This window comes from Mus pahari, chromosome 7 (assembly GCF_900095145.1).
Source record: "Mus pahari chromosome 7, PAHARI_EIJ_v1.1, whole genome shotgun sequence".
NCBI lineage: Eukaryota > Metazoa > Chordata > Mammalia > Rodentia > Muridae > Mus > Mus pahari.
In genome coordinates this window covers 67964192-67986329 of record NC_034596.1, presented here as the reverse complement: position 1 = coordinate 67986329, position 22138 = coordinate 67964192, and the positions used below count along the sequence as shown (strand labels likewise).

The 22138-nt window shown below is 39.7% G+C and overlaps 1 protein-coding gene across 1 annotated transcript in view; it reads right to left on the bottom strand.

Moving 5' to 3' along the window:
• Positions 1-231: 231 nt before the first annotated feature.
• The window catches only part of Lrrc9 (leucine rich repeat containing 9), a 69383-nt gene continuing 47476 nt past the window's right edge, over positions 232-22138 (bottom strand). The window contains exons 23-31 of the mRNA XM_021201415.1: positions 15535-15665; positions 13940-14048; positions 13168-13307; positions 11388-11524; positions 10153-10370; positions 7525-7593; positions 4628-4768; positions 1741-1812; positions 232-432 (exon numbers count right to left, since the gene is read on the bottom strand). Of these exons, the coding sequence (XP_021057074.1) occupies positions 232-432; positions 1741-1812; positions 4628-4768; positions 7525-7593; positions 10153-10370; positions 11388-11524; positions 13168-13307; positions 13940-14048; positions 15535-15665 (1218 nt within the window). The remainder of the gene's footprint in view (positions 433-1740; positions 1813-4627; positions 4769-7524; positions 7594-10152; positions 10371-11387; positions 11525-13167; positions 13308-13939; positions 14049-15534; positions 15666-22138) is intronic.

Genomic DNA, 22138 nt, shown 5'->3' with positions numbered 1-22138 from the left:
TAAAAGAAATCTTTGAAAGAAGTCAGGAAATTCGTGTTTACACTGAGAGCAGTTCAGTCACAACCCACAAGTGATTCAATAAATTATATATATACAGTTTTGAAATCAGCTCGGCCACAGACAACCTGACAAAATGTACAATGCTAAGACGCAAACTAAACCATGCACTTTAAAGTAAGGTTAGACGTCAAATGAGATGGCTGTTTTAAATGAGGGTTTTTCCTTTGTTTTTTATTGCTGCTGCTTGTTCGTTTTTTCATTCTCTCTGAAACTCTTTGTAAAAATACCTTCAACTTCAGGAGTTAAGGTGAAGTCAGGTCCCAAGAAACGGCTAAATCCAGCAGGCAGAAGAACATTTGTTATTTTAATGGGAGAGGCTTTAACGTGGCAGAATGACCCACCATCCGCAGGAGAGCTGGTAACAGGAACGAACTACACAATAAAATAGAACAGTTAAGAGCATCTTACCTCTGAAGCTGAAATAAATAGGTTTAGTCCTTACCACAAGCCCCACGGCACAATAAACCTTAAGAATCATTTTTACATGCTTGCCTAAGCTCGGGGATTGGTACTTCTGTAATGTGGACAGAACAGAGTCCTGCAGGCCTAGGGTTGACTTCCCTCAGTCTTGTGGTTTGCTTTTTCAGAGTACATTGTGCTGGTCACTAGAAGCCAGAGCTTAGTGGTCCATTTTATTTCCAAAAGCTCTTAGTAGGGAAGGGCAGAACCATGAACATGAGAAGATGTTTTTTTCCTTTCTTCAAATACTTTTTTTTTTTACTTTGTATGTGTAAATGTCTTGCCTGTCTGTGTGTATGTGTGTGTATCACATGCATGCCCAGTACCACCAGAGGTCGGAGATCAGAAAAGAGTGTGGAACCCTGCAGAATGAATTATAGTCTATGTAAGCCACCACGTGGGTGCTGGAAGCTGACCTACCTTCTGCATGAATGCTCTGTTTTCCTTAGGACCATGAGCATTCTGAACACATGGTTCCACTTTGCTCTTTGTTTAAAGTAACCAACTTGCCTTCAGCAAGCATCACCAAGAATGTAGCTGTCAGTGGGTCCCAGGGTTCTTTAACTAATGCTGTATAGTCCCAGGCTGCCCAACAGTTCATTTATGGGAGTTTATTTCTGTCACTAATATGGTATGTGGTCGACTTTTCCCTTAAAGCCAAACCCTGAACACATTCGGGTGAAGATGTTGAGCTGAGTTTGCCCTTCTGCTTTTGAAAAGAAACAACCTCAGTGACCAAAATAAAGAAATCTCAGTTGAGAAACCTGAAATCTTTCCTAATCTTGTTTCTTCCGAACAGCTAAAAGAAATAATGGCTCAGTTTTGTTCCAGCCATGAAAGTAAGTTATATTGACCCTTAAAATACACTTTTGTAAAACAAAGATTTCAAACATTTTACTCACTTTACAGGGTATAGATGGGTCAAAATATTTTTAAATAAGGTGCTTGCTTATGTAATAAAAGTAGATAGCTCAACTCTTTTATATAGGGCTATTTAAAAGGCAAGAATAGTTATATTGAATAATAATTATACTGTTACAGCAGAATAATGAAAAATAGAAATTCTCGAGAAAATACACAAGAAAAATAATAGAACTTATACATTTTAACTAAGCTATACTTCCTATAAGTGCCTCTATAGAATCTTGTATGCAGTGTGGTCGGAGCATCTTCCCCCAAAGATGTCTACTAGCCTCGTTTCTACACTTATGAGAACCTTACCTTACATGGCAAAGGAGTTTGCAGGTGTGATGGAAGTAAGGACTTTGAAGTGGGGACATTATTCTGGATTATCTAAAAAGAGGGAGACAGAAGGGTCAGAGGGGGAGGAGGAACTATGATGACAGAAGTGGGAGGAGCTGGCTGAGAGCCAGGAGCCAAGACAGCCTTGGAAGCTAGAAAGCACAGAGGCTTAGCGCCTTTCCAGAGCTTCTGGGAAGGAATGCAGTTCAGCCCATGTTTCCACGGAAGACCCAGTGTAAGACTCCTACCTTCCAGGACCGTAAGACAACGACCACATGCTCTGTTAAGCCAATGATTTGGGGATAATATGAAGCAAGAGCAACAGAAAACTACTTCATGGTGCATGTGAGGTTTTTGTTTTTGTTTTTGGGTTTTTTTTTTTGTTTTTTGTTTTTCCAAGAAGTTGACTGAAGATCAAGAAAGGGAAAGAAGGGGCTGGAGAGATGGTTCAGTGGATAAGAGCACGGACTGCTCTTCCAGAGGTCCTGAGTTCAAATCCCAGCAACCACATGGTGGCTCACAACCATCTGTAATGGGGTCTGATGCACTCTTCTAGTGTGTCTGAAGACAGCTACAGTGTACTCATATAAATAAAATAAATACATCTGAGAGAGAGAGAGAGAGAGAGAGAGAGAGAGAGAGAGAGAGAGAGANAAAAAAAAAAAAGAAAGGGAAAGAAGGTTTAACCACGAAACTAAATTTCATGACTTGTTCTTTTTTTGAAAGAGTGGAGTCTATGGCAAGAACTCGAGTATACCGTGTTAGGCAGTACTCTTAGCTACATCAAAGTTACAACTTTTTTTTTTTTTAAACCTATAGATCAATCTTTTTTGTTTAAACTAATTTTTATTAACATTGAACAACTATGAGCCTAAAGAAATTAGAAAGTCAAGGAGTCATTAAAAAATTTAAGCAGAGATAAAATTGTATCTCAGCGGTAGGGCCCTTGCCTGGTGTGACCTATGTTAGCCCCTTAGCACCACTAAACAGGATAAAAAGTACACATATAATACATATTTATCTTTCCACAACATTTTTCAGATTGCATATGTTTGATGAAGAAGAAATCTCCTGCCTTTTTGAGGCAAGCTCTCAGGTAGCTCCTGGCAAGGATGACTTTAAACTTCTGATCTTCCTGTCCCCCAGGTGTGGTGGTTACAGGTGTGTGCCACCATGCCTGGTCAAGGCCGTTTTTTCTAAGCAAGGGTCTTTGGTTGATATTTTATCTGATTATTCTTTAAGATTTTGCACATCACTTCTTCTGCTGGTTTCTTTTTTGTTTGTTTGTTTGCTTGTTTCGAGACAGGGTTTCTCTGTATAGCCCTGGCTGTCCTGGAACTCATTCTGTAGACCAGGCTGGCCTCGAACTCAGAAATCCGCCTGCCTCTGCCTTACCATGCCCGGCCTCTGCTGGTTTCTTTAAAACAGCGTAAACTTTTAAAGATATGAAGAAAATTTAGAGACAATGAGTTGTCTAGGTTTAAAAGTTAGTTCTCTCTAAATCTGTGTCTTCCCCCCTGCATTTTATAGTTCTTTTTTTAAAAATCCCTCATCCAGTTTGGCATCGTGTGTATATGGTTATTCTTTCTCCAGATTTTCCAAAGTATTGAATTTGGTTTTTATATTAACATAGAACTCCTAACTTAAAATTTGAACTTACATTTCATCTGTTGACTTAGTATAACATCACACAGCAGGTTTTTTTTTTTTTTTTTTTTTTTTTTTTGAAAGCCATCTTTCTAGAGTATGTGACACAAAACCATCTCTCTATGAGTATGTGACTCTTGCTGAAGGGAAAAGTAAGCTAGAAGCATTGATAGGAACAGAAGCACAAAAGCACTTTTTTTTTTTTTTTTTTTAACTGAAGGATGGAGGGGAGCCATCCATCAGCATGTGTTAATCCTGGGATGGAGTGAAAGCCTGGTGGGAGGGCGTCCATCTGGAGCGACCTCACAACCTTCTTCTTCTAGAGCCTTTTGTCCTTCGTTGTTTCAAGGCAGAGTTTCTCTGTGTGACCCTGGCTGTCACTCTGTAGACCAGGCTGGCCTCACACTCAGCATTCTGCCTGCCTGTGTTTCCGAGTGAAGATCCTGTTCTTAATGTAACCTTGGATCCTTGACTCTAATGTCTCTGGATTTTTGCTTCTAGTTATGTGAAAGGTTCAATTACACATCCCCTCCGTACCTGCTCAAGGTCGTTGTACCAATTTTTTGGATTACTTTAAAATTTTCAGCTGGCTTCCCTCTCTACTTCTGTCTCTTTTTCAAACTTGCAAAAGCTCAACTCTAATAATTCTACATTTCTGTTAAAAAAAAAAAAAAAAAAAAAAAAATCGTCTTTCTGTGTTAAATACAGTATTTAGAGATTGATCAGAACAAATAAAAGTGACTAATGATATAATCCCTAAAATCCTATTTCTGCTGTTTCTTCACTCTAGAATTTTGCTCCTATCATGGTCAGGTACATTTTAGGGCTTATGGGTAAAGAGCCCAGTAATCCTGAAAATCTAGAATAGCAGCACATGTCTCTGTTAGATGAACTCTGCTGTCCAGAGCGTTGAGGTGATAATTCCCTCCTTCCTCTATGCTTAAATTGAAGCAATCTTACAGTTAGTTTCTATAAACATGGCATGTCGCAGTTTTTTACCTTGTAATGTCATTTGGAGTACTGAACAATGAAATATTAAATAATTTGCCTTATATCAATGTCTTATTAGGGAAAAGTTTCTATTGATAGTAGTCATTAAGTAAATACTATAATTTACAGAATCACGTGTGCTTAAAAAAATTAAGTCAAAATGCCCATGATGTAATGCTCATTTACAATAGTCTACAGAAAAAAAGAAAAGTGTAAACAGTATACATACCGAACTTTTTTTTGCTTGTAGTTCAGAGAAATGAAACTCAGCTTTTGCCCTATCATCAGAATTTATAGGAATTCCATCCAACATCTGTAAATTAGGCAGGCGGAATATGAGCACATGTCGATGAACCATTTTCCTACAAATCTAAAGAAAGGTAAAAACAATCGTTTATTCCCCCAAAGAAAAAGACTTCAAAAGAAGGCAGCTTGGGAAAGGCCACAAAGACGATGAAGAATGGCTTCTTTATAGTACTAACTGCTACAGACAGGAGCTTCTTCCTGAAAGACTTCTCAGTCTTCTGTAATACCAGATAAAAATAGAAAATATTTTGAAACTAAGGCTAGCATTAGTCTTTCTCCTTTCCTGTCTCCTTCCCGTCTCCTTCCCTTCCCTCCCCTTGTCTTTCCCTGCTCTCCATGTCTCCCAGTCTGGTTTGAAAAATAATCCTCTTGCCTCAGCCTCCTCAGTGCTGCAGTAACACAGATGCACACCACCACCACACTCAGACTGTCACCCCTCTAAAGTCCTTACCACGGACCACTAGCTAGCACAACCTCAATTCACGGCAGAATTATATGCAACTTCATTTTCTATGTAATTGGTTTAATGTGAGGTTTTCCAAAAGGTCCCATTTCACTTAATTCAACATCTTCTGTCTGTATGATCCATCTCTTCATAGTGTTAACCTGCTCTAAAAAAATTGCATATGTCCATAAAAAGGCAGGCAGACTTAAGTAGAGCGGTCTCAGGGTGTTTACTTTTAGCAGGTTCTGCTTGCAAGGCTGGCTCTTTCCTGCTGTTTAGTACTTGGACTTGGGGTTGTTCTTATCATTCCTTGCTTGATAAGGGTAGTCAACTATGTCTTGATAATTGCTAAAAAAACAGTAGGATTTATATTCAGCCTCTTTTCCATCTGGAAAGTTTCAGTTCTTGATCGGAAAAGGTGCCTATGTGATTAACTTCCAATTGTTAAATGCTAAGTCTCTAAGGGGCTCCCTTGAATTAAAAGAAAACACACAAGACATGCCATTTTTGTGTCTAAATGAAGAGCGTGCTGTGTCCCTGCCATGGGAAGACTGCATAAAGAAGTATACATACAGATTCCTTCAGCCTCTACCTTTCTCTCCCTCATATCCTGTGAGTTTGTGTCCTTACTATGGCATTGCAATTGGTCTTAGTTGTGTGTCCTTACTATCTTAGTCACAAGGAAAGCATGCTGACTGAGTGTCTCTCCCAAATCTCCGAAGTAGTTAGTGGTCATCTTGAGGACTCCTAATATAGAAAGTATACAGCACTGTCTGTAACGGCAAACGGCAACAAACTCTTGGAGAGGAATGGGTAAGCTGAGCCTGCTGGCTCATGCCTATAGAGGTTAAAGCAGGAAGCTTTCTGTGAATTACAGGACAACCTGGTTTATAAAGTGAGTTACAGAGCAAGCTGAAATTAAAAACACACAAAAAAAAGAAAGAAGGAAAGGAAGAAAGGAAGAGATAAAGAAAACAGACTGCTTGAAGTAAATGTGGTAGGGCCATGTTCAGTGACTGAGAAAGACCTCTAACTCATGTAGCAGCCAAACACATCGCTGACCACATTCTAGGTTAAAAAATACTTTTCCTAAATACCAAAGAGCAGAGAGCTTGCTTCCCATGATCGAAAGGCTCCAACACTGGAGGAAGATGATGAGGACACAACTGGAAACGCACCATAGATTTAAAAAGAGTACAAACGTGTGCAGTCCTCAGCTATTTACAAACTTATTCTTCTGAAGAGCACAGGCTTTCAGATATGAAGACCAGTAAAGGCACCATCTATAAAACCTTTCAGAACATTGTTAGCGCAGTACAATGTAACCTAGAACTTGCTGATTCAGAAATGCATTGAAAAGTAATATTAAGCTTAAATGATCAAGATTAAGAGATATGAAGAATTTCTTTGAAAATTTTCAATAAACTAGGAGAAAGAAATGATAAAGAGTAGGTGTTGGTGAAAGAGAAGGCAAACAACACCCCTGGTCAAGAAATATATGGTGCCCTGAAGACACACTGTGAACAAGGCGTGAGCAAGATTTATCAGGAGTAAAATGCAAAAGCAAAACTTGACGATCTTAGGCACAGAGGGGCAACAAAACAGACACAGTGGAGGTTGGAAAGAATACCTTGAGCTTCCTGTGCTAGCAATACATGGAGAGCTTAGATAAGGAACAAGAGCCTTGGCATGCTTTCAAGGATCCTGGACCTGGCTGCTTTCGGGGATCCTGGACCTGGCTGCCTTGTGGCCTTTTCAGTCTTACATCTCCTGCTGTCAGTTCTTAGGCTGGGCTTCCCTGAGCACTCAGCACACTGACCAGAGGGCCATCTCTTCTTCGCCATGTTTCCCACTTTGCTTACATGTTAAATGGGCAAGACTCCAATGAGAAAAGTGGAGATGTCTCCCAAGTTAACTTAAGATAAGTACATTCTAATTAAAACATCAACAAGATTCTTCTTCAACTTAATTTGCTTCCTAAAGCTCCCAGGAAATCGTAAGGTGCCATGAATGGCAAAGACAGTGAAGAAAGCAAAGGATGCAAGAGATGGAAGAAGGGGATAAGGAGAAACACTCACTCTAATAAGAATTAAGACAATGTAAAATGTTACACATTGAACACGCTGTGATATAATTGGCACAGCAATAGCAGGTAAGCCAAAAGGTGCAGCACAGAATGGGAAACACACACTTACATTAGGCAGAGCTGGTCTGCAGTACAGTTATGTGAAGACAACAGTAAGCTCAATTTATGCTGGGTCAGCTAGTTATGTATGTTTAAATAGAAAGATCAAATCACTTTCTAATATCATATAAGATAAATTGCATATGATTATTAGGAAATAAATAAGTTATAAAGGTAAATAAGTACTCACTGGATTGCCATAGACAGTAAGCTCTCTGAGAGAAGGAATAACATCAAGTTTTTCCAGTTCTGTGATATCCTATGTAAAAGGTAATGAATTATAGTTGGTTAGCTTACGCCTCCTAATAGTAACTACTCTGAAGTTGTTTTATGCAGGTTTTAGGTTTCAGGTAGGTCACACTTGGATCCTCTGATGTGAACGTGAGTGAGGACTAGAATCCCAATATCTGACTCGCAAAGATCGAACTGCAGCATGGGAATTGAGCAGAACTTGCAAGGTAACTGCAAACTTTTTTTTTTTTTTTTTTGGAAGAGTTTTAAGTCATCCCAGGGCTAAGTAACCCTAATAACAGAAGAATGCAATATTGGCTATACTCTGATATACTATCTGTGAAAGATACACAGATAAAAACTATTTCTCTGGTTAAATGTTTGCCCTTCATACTGCATAGGACTATTTATTACTATCCACTTAACATCAGTGTAAGTTTGCAATGTTGTAGTTTTTTGCAAATTTCAAAAAGATTTATTTTTATTTAATGGGTATGTGTTTTGCCTTCGTGATATGTTCAGATGTTTAAACGTACACAGAGCATCTGGATGTCAGACGGAAGGATCACCTAGCCACAGGGCTCAAGTGGGACCATGAAGGTGAAGTCTTCTTTTGTGTTGCGATGATTCTTAGAAACAAGGCAATAGGTCACATTTTTCTCAGTTGACATTACTGGGCACCTTGGGGAAGTTGAAAGCTCTGCACCATGGCCTGCAGGTCAGCGAGGGACTGTATCTACCTTTATCTGAAGGACTAGTGCTTTCGATAGGGCTTTCTCTTGTCCTATCATTCTTAGCTAACCCAGAGATTGTATTCTTAGTGCTCACTTGTGGAAATAATACTGATATCAGATTTCCCAAGTCGTTATAAATCCAGAGAACAAAAATCTCTCCCTCAAGGAAACTTTGGATGGACAACCAGGTTTAGAAAGAAAATGGTTTTTTTAGAAGAATTCAACTGAGTTTCCAACCCACGCTCACACCCCAGAGTTGATTTTCCCTCCAGTTAACTGTATCTGGTCACACTAACATACAATAACATCAGTCATAAGTGTAAGTTCAGATCTGAGACAATCCACCTAAACTCAATGGAGAATTCCATTTCAATGATCAAAGTAAAAGAATTCAACAACCAAAAAACCTCAGTCACTCCTTCAGTGACATGTGCATAATCTTCTGATTTGTCACACAGTTTACTAGATAGCTGTATTAAATTTTGGTAGTAAACCACACTAAGCATGGTTCTGTTCAAGTTGCTGGCATACTAAGCTGATCTACTAGCTCCTCCATCCCTTATGAGGAATAGGTGTCAACAGGTGAGCAAGGGCATCCAGGGGAAAGCTGGTTACCTGGGGTTAGCTCCTTTAAGTATGCTGCTAACTGGGTGTCCTGGCAGAAAGTAATGACATTTTCCAGGAGGGTCCTTACCCATGGCATTCTCTTAACAGATCTCTGGACAATAACTGTTTACAACCAATTAACCTGGAATCTATGGAATGACGAAGCTTCTAATAAGATGCTATAGAAGCTATGCATAAATGAGAATGTTTCATGAAACACTCCCCTACTCTGAGACCACTCTATAAAATCTATTTTTGGAGACCGCATCTTTTATTCTGAGCTCAATAGCTTATATGGTATGGGAAGAAAATAACTAAAAAAAAAAAAAAAACCAATAGAATGTCCAAGGCCCTCAAGTATTAATTATTGGACTGATAAGCAAAGTGTGATACCAGCTGAGGTCATTGATGGATGTGTGGGGGTCTCTTTTGTTTTTACTGAGCCTGTTTAAGCTTGATCTTTGGGCATACTGGGCACGTGCTCTACCACAGACCTGCTGCCCCCAGCTCTGAATCTCATTTGTTAAGGTCACCTGCTGTTGCCAGAAATATTTCCCATAGAATACCATTTTTTCCAAACTTGTATTTCTTCTGAATAAAGTTTTGGTAAGATCACTGTCAATGTGGTCTGGCTTTCCTTAGATTGGTGTTTGAATCTGGATTAATCAGGTGTACACTATTTTTTACAATAAGATTTTTCCTACTTGCTCCGTAAAATCGTTACTCATGATTTCCTTCTAACCTTGGAAAGAAATCTCATATTATCCCAGAAAAGGCTTTATGAACTGTATCTCAAACAGGGCCTAAGACGAATATTTGTCAAGCATCTAGTGTCTACCATGTACCCTGTGCTATGCTAATATAAAGATAGACGAGATGCACATAGGACTTGTTCATGCGGGGGCTAGGGCAGTGTACAGTTTAGTCTGTCTTTGAAACCGCCTTAGAAGTACAGAGAGCAGAAGCAACATTAACCAAGATGCGGATACAAACACAAACCCTTATCAAGTTGTATCAGCTCTCCTACCTGTAGAGAGCAGCTCTATCAGGGACCCTAATAGAGTGCACGCCTGTGACGTGTGACATGCCGATAGAGAGCTATAAACGTAACATTCAAATTGGTTTATTTGGGGGCTCTATGTTGAGATCAGAGGATTTCACATACGTAGACCTCAAAACAACGGCGCCCTCAATAGCGTTACCTGGATTCTGTTATAGCAAAACAACAGCGCCCTCAATAGCGTTACCTGGATTCTGTTATAGCCCAGGAAGAGTCTCTCCAGTCTGACCAAAGACTGCAGCTTGCTCAGCTCCCGCAGCCTGTTCTCCTCTAGGTGAAGCGTCAGCAGGGAACTTGGCTTGGCAAAGGCGGTGTCATTAAAGGCCCGGATGCGGTTATGGTCGACGACCAGCTCCTGGAGGACGATCAGGTTGTCCAGCCCTTCCACCTGACTGATCTCATTTCCTAAAGTTACGACATGCTACGTGAGCCCCAACTTCCAGAATTCAAGTTTATCTACCCACCTTCATTTAATGATTTTTAAAACTAAAAATGACATTTATGTCTCAACTGTAGCACAAACTGATCTTTCCCTAACCTCCAGTGAACCACCTTTCCCCAAACAACTTTACCTAGCCTTAGCAACCACTCTTGTCAATCTGTTAATTCAGTTACTAAATAATCTTGGACTAATTTTCCTTTCCTTTTGCTCTGTCCAACTTGTTCCTTTGTACTAATAGTTCCTCCTTTTACACCTACCATTTCTATTACTACCACTGTGGACCAGGCCATTATTAGTATATATTAATATATTCTTATATTAACATATAATATAACAATATATATTATATAACAGTATATAATATATATTAATATATGATTAATATATATTATTTTGGATCAAAAATACATATGCTTTAGATTACCTGATTACCATTACACACCAGTGCAAACTTGGGTACATTATTTAGCCACACTGAGCCTCAATTACTTTTTCTTCACTACCCCCAATGTGTCCAACAGCAGAGAAATGGCTAAGAAAATGTGATGGGTAAACATACAATGGATTTCTCAGTCATAAAGAAGAACAAGATTATATTCTTTGTAAGAAACACATGCTACTGGAGATAATAACATTAAGCAAATTAAGGTAGTCTCAGAAAAACAGACTTCATACGGGGAAGTGAAACAAAGACAGCAAAGGGACTGACTTATGGGGACAGAAGGAGCAGACAAAGGAGGTAGAGAATACACACAACATAATACACGTGTATGAAAATGTCCTTACATAATAATACCAGGTACAATGAGTATATATAATCAATACTCTTTTAAAAGTTATTTGATTATGTACAACTAAAGAAAAAACCTTGTGACTATTAAAATTTTGTTGCCAATGATCAACAATATTTACACTTGCTTGTCAAAGCAAGATGACAACTCAGCCAGTTTACAGGACTTATAAGCAGCACGTCTACTCACCCTGTAGAAAGAGGAACTTTAAGTTTCTTAGTCTGTTAAGTTGTAGCTGGATTAAGTTACAAATTCCATTGTATCCCAAATGCAGAACCTCTAAACTTTGCATTATTGGAGGCAAGTTCTCATTGCTTACTGAATCTCTGAAACACACAGGTAAGTTTGAAGTCATAAACTTGACTTAAAAGCAATTATATCATAAAAGGCACACTGAGGTATATTTAGTATAAAGTAAAATAAGATAAAAAATTATATGAGCTTTTGATATATGATAGCTGAGTAGTGCTTTTATAATAACAATAATAATAATTTTTATCTCTTAAAAATGCTTATATGGAAGAGGATAAAGTACAGAGAGTCACAATGAAAAGTGAATCAGCAAGAAAAAAAAACTTGTATTGCATTAGAAGGAGATAAGTGGAGTGATCTTTATTCTCAGAGGATGGATGCCCTAATGTATTAAATTCTGACTGATCTACTCAAAAAATAATTTTGCTAATAAATTAATTCATCAAAGTCACAAGATAAAATAATAAATGTGGTCTGAAATTTCAGTGCCAGTAATAAAAACATAAAAAATAAAATTAAGAAAACTATTCTTTTACTTTTTATATCGGTGTAAGAGAATATAATTTCAGAACACTTTAAAATAAATTCCCCAAAAGCACAAAATTTATATATAGTTAGCTACACATAACTTAATGAAACTAATGGGGGGGTGTCAGCAAGTGAAAAATTATTTTGTGTTTGTGTCTGAATATTAAGATGTCAATTCTTTCAAATTGATGAACAGATTCAATATAACCTCTACCAAAAGGTCATCAGGAGAAAATGAACTGCCTTAAAATTTACAAAGAATTCAAAGAACTTTGAATATCCAAAGTATGTTCTCACATTGTAAATATTGACACAGTCACACTGTGCAGTGAAATTAATTACTGGCCCTTGCAACAACAAGGGCTGGGTCTCAGAAAGTAAGCTAAGTGAAAGAAGCCAGACCCAGAATGAAAGTAGGAGCTTGGAGGTGGAGGGAGAGCACTACGGGAGGGGCGGCGGGGTATGATAAAAGGAGACTGAAGATAACCAAAGCATGCCACATACACATGTGGAACCCATTATTTTGTACAATTAATAAATGCTAATAGCAATGGAAAAAGTACTTACTATGTAATTCCAATCTTACACAAGTCTAGAAAGAGGCAAAATTGTAGGGAAGAAAGCAGATCAGGGGCAATTGCCAAAGACCTGGATGTGGGGAAAAGGGATTGCAAAGAAAAGTAGGGGTGGCTCGAGGGGCCAGTCACTTCACACTGTGGCTTTAGGTGAGGCATAGCACAGTTATAGGACTGGATACGATGGTCAGAAATCATTAAATATTACACTGAAGTTAGTAACTTTGCTATATGCAAACTGCCCCTCAAAGATGATAACAGAAATGCTCTTGAGAACATGAACATGAAAATACTTTGACTTAGTGATGCACACACACATCTTTGTCTGTCTGTCTGTCTGTCTGTCTATCCATCTAGCCATTCTTTCTTTCATAAATTTATAGGAAGGCAGAATAGATATGTCTTCCTCTTCACAAATTATATCTTTTCTATTAATATAAGAATTGGATGGGGAACAATGACAAAGACATAGTTCAGATTTTTAATTGTGAAATTTATTTTTGGCATACTGTTAATTAAATAAAATAATTAGCCAAATATGTGCGCTGTTATGTGTTACTTCTCTGGTTGTTTTTAAGTGTGAGAAATAAAAGTTTTTTTTTTTTTTAAAGTACCTATTTAGTTTTGAGGTTCCTTGCTGTCCATAACCACTTGAGGGCACTTTCTGGTAGAGCAGCTGTCTGCTGCTTAAGTGGGTCTGAGGCTTTAGTCTAGGCATGATTGATTCAATGTGATTGTAGTTGAGGCATAAGACCTATAGAAAGAACATCTCATTAATCAAACGTCCTAGGAACTCTTCAAATGGTATGACTGATACTTGGGATAGAGAACATAATTAGTAATAATATGCTATTGTGAAAAATAAAATTATCCAGAAGTATTTAAATTTAGCTTCAAACGTGTTCTTAATGATCTTACATCTTGGAGAATCACTACAAATAAAATATCCAAGTCATTAGTCAGCTATCCAGTGTTCTCAATCTGCAGTCCTAATTTGTCTAGGCCTCATAGAGATGAAATAAGGACTTAGCAAGGTGTTTGTTTCTGTGTTTAGACGCCTTTCATTGCTGCGTCAAGACAAAGAGACTGCTTTGAGAACCACCTCATTCTCAATTTCACTTCGTATCTGCTCACGAGAGACAGTGCCTCTCACCCTGTCTCCTCCTGAAGGATAAGATCTGCATGAAAGCAAAGGGCATAAGATACACTGACTAAAAAAAAATTTGGCAGGCAAGACTAAGATTTTCTCGATTAGTGAAAAACAAAATAAAATATAATTTAGGGAATAATTTCGACACCTTAATAAGGAAATACATTTTAATGTAAATGAAGATTAAAACTTGTGCTGATGTCTTTGAGGGCAAATATGGCTCTGCAGCCACGTGCCTTCACGTTGGGCAGGTAGATGAGGCCGCTGAATGAGGTGAGATTGTTGTTCTGGAGATTCACGTTGCTCACATTCCTGAAGTGGTCAACAGGAATCAGATCCACAGTTCTGAATTAGAAAGCAAATACAGTCATTATTTCAATGGAACAGAGTGCGTTCCTCAACATGTGACTCCCAAAGCCATTAAAGAGTCTCACCAGACAAATTATATGCAATGTCAAATACAGGAGACAAATGTTCAGCTAAAACATTTGTTTTGTTGCACGGGTATGAAGAAAATGACATAGAATCTGATTGCTTAAAAAAAAAACAAACCATATTTATAACCATTAAACAATTACTGTAGATGACACTTATACAATAAACATCTCCAATGTATTTACCAATTAACATACAAGTTCATGAACTCACAGAAGACTTGATACAGTAAGTCATAAAACTAGCAGGTCCTAAACTTCCACGGCACACATGAAGCAGGCTGTTTCCAAAGCGACTAGGGACAAAAGGCATGAGCAGGAGCTGGGGAGTGGGGGGGTGGGGGGGCTGGGATCAGGGGAGCGGGGGAGCAGGGAGGGCTTTGACACCAGACTTTTTTGAGCTCTGGGAAAATCCTTCACAGCACTGGTTTCAACACTCTTTTGGGACTGGTATTGACCTGTGGGATCATCAGAGAGGCTCTGGACACCCATGAGCCAGACAAGTCTGGAGCCTGAACATAGACATAATAATTCCACGTTTACATCCTAACATGCATCTAAGAATCCCATTACAATGAATGAGGTGCAATTAAAGGTGTGAACACCTCTTTTCTTTTCTTGTCTTCTGTTTTTTCTTTTCTTTTCTTTCCTTTTCCTTTCTTTTTTCTTTCCTTCTTATCTTTTCTTTCTTTCTTTCTTTCTTTTTTTTTTACTAACTTTGATGTTTATGATTTTGTTAAGATGTAACTACACTTTTGTTGTTCCATAAAAGAACACCACCACCACACCAAATGTAAACCTAATATGTAGCTGTAAAACAAGAGAAACAAAACCAGGTGAAAAACAAAAGCTCTCAGTAGTTTTTAACATAGTTCCTGATAATAAGAAATACTGCATCATCTCAAGGAGTATCAGAAATAGACAAGCACAATTATTGGATATGTTAGGAAAGGAAATCAGAAAACTTGGTAATAACTATACGTGTGGTTACAGTGACACGTGCATACAACGACACATATGGTTACAAGGGCACATGCACACGACAACACATGTGGTTACAGTGACCCATGCACACAACTACACATGTGGTTACAGTGGCACATGCACACGACTACACATGTGGTTACAGTGACACATTCACACGACTACACATGTGGTTACAGTGACCCATGCACACAACTACACATGTGGTTACAGTGACCCATGCACACAACTACACATGTGGTTACAGTGACACATGCACACGACTACACATGTGGTTACAGGGGCACATGCACATGACTACACATGTGATTACAGTGGCACATGCACACAACTACCCATGTGGTTACAGTGGCACATTCACACGACTACACATGTGGTTACAGTGGCACATGCACATAAGGAAGTGGATGTACCTGATGGATGATGAAGTCCAGTTTAGCTCTTGCATTTGGACAAAGTTTGAGTGTCCTTGTCGTTCGGCAATCATGTCAGAGGTGAGCCGTCCACCAAACAAATCTTTTGCATTCTCAGTCTCTGATGTCTCCTATGAGGACATATAGAAAGTGATGATCTCTCTGGCAGATGACCACACCTCTGGTTACAGATGCAGATTAAATAGACACACTTCTCTTCATTCTTTCCTGTAGAAATAGCTACTCCCAGCCCCTTGCACGTTGGATAGGTCAAACAACACAAGACAGTCCCAGGGCTTTAGGGACTTTGTGACCTGAGGGCTGATACTCTTGATTTTATTTTTGCATCATCTAAGCCAGACTGCGTGCTGGGAACCAGAAACAAAAGGCCCACCATGATCCAACTGTCTCCAGTCAGCAGAGGAGCAAAGAGGAAACCCTAGCTAGACAATAACTGTTAACCTTTGAAATGATAATAGGACTGTTCTATCTAAGCAACAGAAAACAAACTTTGGCCCCACCACCAAGTGCAGAACGGGCTACTCAGTATTGCCAGCCTACAACAAGACTTTCCTTAGCTTTCTCCTGTTGAAGGAGAGACTGAACTTTCATTCCTTCCCAGCATAGGGCTACCCTGGAAAGTAACAATCCTAAACCAACCAACTCTCATAAAGTGTTTGTTACTGGAGATCAATGGGGGTGGGGGTGGGGGTGTTGCCACTTCTCCGTAGCATAACGAGGGATCTGTGGAGTTTTAATGATGCATTCCTGTCTGTCTCTCTCAGCCAGGATGAGTCTGTGGAGGCGACATAACCAGAAGTCTCTCCTAGCCACACACAATCGATGGAGGTGTGTTAGAAAGCAACAGCTCCTACCCTGGCTTTGGCCTTAAGGGACTACAGACACTTGAGGCTGGCAGCAGCAAACTGGGGCCCAGTGTTTTCTCACTGGTGCATACTGGAGCTCAGTCAGAAGAATGGCGCATGGTGAACAATGCCTTGGGGAACTGTGCGAGAGGCCCCAGGGAAAAATGGCAGAGGGCCTTTTACCTTAAGTGCATTTTGTTCCCTGGGGTTGTTTTTGAACATGAATTCTTGCCTCCTGTGACAAATACTTGCATTCGCTTTATAAGACATGTTTATTATTGTTGGATGTCAGAACATAGCTGTAGAACCCAATCTGGTCATTGTATCCTGGATCTGCATACGGCCTTCTGCCTTGCTTTCTAAGATATACTCTATAGTATGTGCCAGGCAACTGTGTTTAAATTGTCTGTCTTGAGGAAGTTCTGGGAAAGGGATGCTCTGTTAGTACTCGGTATGTGCTTACTGATGCTTAGTTACATGTTTTTCTGATTAGGTTTTTCTGAACTCAAACAGCCTTCCTTGTATCATTGCTTCCTCTGTTACATTTGTGTATAAAAGTACGCTGAAGCTGAAGTCAGGCTGTGTACAGCATCAGACTGCAGTCTGCCCCACTCTTCCAGCCCCTCAGATCCCAGGTCTCGCAGACACAGAGCCACATAGGTTGGAGAAAGTTGACAGTGCATGGTCAGGGAGGGTTGCAGGAGGGCTGCTCAGACGGGTAGCCTCTGCTCTGCGGCAGACCCAAAACTGTCCAGGGAGCAGTAGAAAAGTCTTTCTCCTCATGTTAAAAACCAAGGAAAAGTTCAGAGTGAAGAGACAATAAATAGATCCTCTGAAATGGCATAGACACGAGTAATTACTGACAATCGGGTCTCACAAAATACTTCAGCAATTATGAATGCACTTGAATCAAATGAAAATAACAACTACCAGCAAGGAAGTAAAACCACAAGAAAGATATAGGTGCTATGAAAAGATTTTAATCCTGAAAAATAAAATAACCAGGCAGTTATTCCAAGGGCAGTAATTTTTCAGTTTGATTAGATAAAGCGGGTAAGTCATTAGATCAACACTTACTTACCCTCCCTTCTTATATTTCTCACTCATAAAGACTTCATATTTGAAATGAAGATATATACTCTTCATGCAAAATGATTTTTGCATTTTCTACGTTTTTAAAACTATGTAGGGGGGGGGTTGGAGAGATGGCTCAGTGGTTAAGAGCACTGACTGCTCTTCCAAAAGTTGTGAGTTCAAATCCCAGCAACCACATGGTGGCTCACAACCATCCAAAATGAGATCTGACGCCCTTTTCTGGTGTGTCTGAAGACAGCTACAGTGTACCTAGATAAAATAATAAATAATTTTTTTAAAAAGCTATGTAGGAAGATGGAATAAAATGAAGTCGCACCTATCTAGAGAGCTCTTTAGCTCTTCGCAGGCTTGGCCTTCACTTAGTTAACAATATAAGAATAAAGAACTGTCTGTTCCACTGGAAACAAGTCCTGTGCCATCTCTCAGTCCTTATGTGTACAGTGCTTTGGCCTGTGCCATTCCTGGTCTATTCACAGCTCGAAAGACTCCTAGACTTTCTAGGTTAGGTGTGAGACCATTATCTGGTAACTAAAGTAATAAACTGAAAATGGGAAATTTATTGTAGGTGCAAGGACAGAAAATGAATGATGGACTAATTTACCCATACAAGACTTCAAAATAATGAGATACATGTGCTGCCCTTGAGTTCCCTCTGCTCCCGCTCGCTGCTTCCTTCCTTTCCTTTCTCATTTTAAGTTTCCTAGGCAAAGCAAAGGATGGCTTCCTGTCATAAGCCATCTAGGGAAGGCTATGGCATGCAAGTGACTTTTCTGGAGATGGCCGCTGTTTTGTATAGCTGAGATGGGTGAGCTATGAGATTGCAGGGTCCTTAGAGTCTTCATTCCAGGATTGCTTCTTACTGCTGAGATGCCTGTCCTGCCACTATTACATAACCTAATGATTCCTGGGCATTAGCTCACACTATCGGGCAGATTTCCTGCAGAGTTAATATGAAGATGTACTTTCATGTAGTAATGCTGTATAGGCAAAGTGGCGTCATAACTCCTAATGATTTTATAGTATTCCTAAATTGATACATATAGAATAAAATAAAGCCCCATATAGAATAAAAGCTGCAAATAGAGCTCTGTAAACCCTCATGTGTCACAGGCTAATTGCACTAGGAAAAGAAAGCAGGCTTGAAACAAATTTACGATCAAGGAAAACATTCTTTCTAGGTTAGGTGTGAGACCATTATCTAGTAACTAAAGTAATAAACTGAAAATGGGCAATTTATTGTAGGTGCAAGGACAGAAAATAAATGATGAACTAGTTTATCCATATAAGACTTCAAAATAATGAGATACAAGGCAGATAATTTATCTCTTGACAAAACCCTGCTAACTTATGACATAAAAACATTGCTTTAAACTTATAATGAACTTATAGATCTAGTAACAGTGAATATATAGTCAGGTAATAGTTTTAATAGAAAGACATGTAAACAACTCTGCTATAATTCCTTAAATCTTATCTATGAGACAAAATATTGCCTTAAACTTAGTATGGACTCATAGAATGTAAAAATTCTTAGAAAACCATGTGACCAATTATCCTGGCAAAAGATAAAAACTAAGAACAACACGAAAATGGTGGCACAGCCTTCTTCAGCTTCATCTAGTATGCATGTGTCTCTATGTGTGCCTTCCTTCTTTCTTTCTTCTTTCTTTTCTTTCCTTTCTTCTTTCTTTCTTTCTTTCTTTCTTTCTTTCTTTCTTTCTTTCTTTCTTTCTTTCTTTCTTTCCCTCTCTTCCCTCCCCTTCCATTCTCTACCCTTTCCTTTTTTCTTTCCTTTCCTCTTTTCTTTCCTTTCCTTTCCTCTTTTCTTTCCTTTCTCTTCTTTCTGACTCACTAAGAGTTAAGAAACTCCAAGCCTCTCACCTAGCCAGGGAGGGATCTGAGTCAAAGAGAAAAGAACCAAAGTAATTAAGTTTCTTCATCGCTGCTGCTGTTCTACAGGTGTTAGTACCCAGAAACCAGTGGCTTCTGGCCATATAATCCACAGACAGAGGCATCCTTAGCCCAGATGGCTGACTCCATACCACTTCACTGCCTTCCTCAGGAAACTTGGTGCTCATATAACCCCCACCCACAAGCCTTACCCATAATTCCTTGCATTCTGTACTCTCATTTTTTTAAGACAGCCTTACAAATGCTTTCAGTTTAACTGTCAGCTCTCTTCAAGCTGTTTCTTTTTTTAAAAATGTGAATGAAATTTCTATATCCAAATTTAGTATCACGATTTCAATTGCTTGCTTGATATTTCCAGTCAGATAATCAAATGTGTCATGAGATGTAATTCGTCTGCAAGTCTCCTCCCTGGAAGTTGCCTTTCTTCTATTTTATTGGGGCCTGTTTGTTACAATAGTCTTGGTGACTATAACTATCAGGGATCTGTTGATGCTCACTGAGGGAAATCTATTTCCTCCTAGTCCAAAAGCATGGACTCAGCCTCTGGCCTGAGTGTAGAGACCTGACATACTATTGTTTCCTAGGTGGGAGTGGGTGGGTGGGTGAGCATGCTCATAGAAGCAGGAGGTAGGGATGGGATAAGGGGTTTTCAGAGGGGAAACCAGGAAAGAGGATAACATTTGAAATGCAAATAAATAAAATACCCAATTAAAAAGAATGAAGGGGGGAAAAGAGAGCTAATTCACCAGAACCTGTCAATTACCTTTTCAAAGCCTCACCTCTCAGGAAGGTTTATTCACTCAAAGCTGTGCTGGAACACTGGGAGGAATGACTTTCCCCTTAGTGAGATAATGTGCCTTTCCTTCAGCCTATCTCCCCCAGTGTGGTCACTCAGGGATCCACCACTGTGCTGATCTTTTAAGGTCTCACCAGAACAGTATAACTTTCTCTTTTTCTTTTCTATCACTTTTTTGGGGGGGTGGGGGTGGGGGATACTAACCAAAGCCTAAACATGTTTTCTCTAGCATTTGGGGTCCTCTTCCCCTCTGAAGCTACCCCCTTTGTCTTGTGCCTACTGGCTGCTGATCTAACTCAAGGCAAGACTCCCCCTTGCTTCCTTCCACATACCTTTCCCAATGGCTGCCAAGATTTAGAACTTGCTTGCCCTGTTGTTTTCTCTTAAACATTAGTAAAATTGACCTTAAGCTTCCTCGTGAGTCTTGTTTATGAAGGCCAAGAATCCAAAGAGGTAGTAAGCCCAAGTTCCTCCTGAACACTTTTATTGTAGTTGCAAACTCTGTAGACATTAAAACCTGATTCCCTAGCATAACTGTAGTCGTTTTTGTTCCATGCCTGCCAGCCATTTCATATTGTTGTTGCAATGCTGACATAGAAAATTCTTTCTGGAGGGTCAGACTAACCATATATCCTGTTATATTCTTAGCTTTGCTTTTGCTTTTTTTTTTTTTTTTTTGGCAATTCCACAACCACAGGCTCCACTTAGGACCAATCAATTTAAAGGTCAGTTACAACTGTTTTGTTTAGCTAGCCAAAATAGCTTGCGCTACCCTGAAGCTGTGTATGAGCTCGTTGTGGTTTTTGCCTTTATAAACTGGCCCTGAGAAACATTCAAGGTCTCAGTCTTAGCTCCTGAGTCTATGCTATGCCCTTGATATCCTGATGCCCTGATCAGTCTTGGTGTGGGTGTTCAATGAACTATCCTTGCTTGACTGAGACCAGAGTCTGCACGGTTTGTGTGGTGACTCCTGGACCCCAGCAGGAGGTATCTTTTCATATTTGCTGTGTATGGCTGATAAATTCTGTCCGTTTCCCCCAGAATTTCTCCTGTGCAATACCAACCTGGCCGAATCCTGCTTAGCTTACAAGCTTAGATAAGCACAGGCACATTTTGGGTGGTGTGACTGGAGAGGCCCCATTGCTTTTCATAAGTCTCAGTTTTCTGCTTTTATTTATTTATTCACTTGTTTGGTTTGCTTTTTGATACGGGGCTGCTCTATCTAGCCCTGGCTGTCTTGGAACTTACTACATAGACTAGGCTGGCCTCAAACTCACAGAGATCTGCCTGCCTCTGCCAGGATCTGCTGGGTGCTAGGATTAAAGACATGCATCACCACTGCCCAGCCATCTTTCTATTTTTAAAGTCACCTCCTTCTGGTCCAGTTTCTCATTATTTGTTCCTGGTATATTTTAGTAATCTTCTTTGCTGGAGGGAAATGACTCAGCACGAAGCTTTGCCTCCAGCTGCTGCACTTCACTGAAAAGGCAGTTTTGTTTTGAACGTCTGTGGTATGGTGTGTGTGTACGGAGGTCAGGGGATGATCTTAGGCACTGGTCTTTCCTTTTTACCTTGTTGTTCAGAGCTGAGCAGAGCAGCCTACCTGCCCAAAACCTCTGAGGATGCTTTTGTTTCTGCTTCCCATCTCACTGTAGGATCCAGGGATCTGATGCAAAGCTCAGTGCCTTGCATTTGCCCTATGGGCTCCTGACAAGCTCAGCCCACTCCTCAGTCTGGAGGCACCAAATCCTCCTCCATATGAAAAGGTAAACACCATCTTCCCTCTCTGCCTCAGGTTAAGACTATTAAGAATTGGCTAGGTAAGCCAGGTGGTGGTGGCGCACACCTTTAATTCCAGCACTTGGGAGGCAGAGGCAGGCGGATTTCTGAGTTCAAGGCCAGCCTGGTCTACAGAGTGAGTTCCAGGACAGCCAGG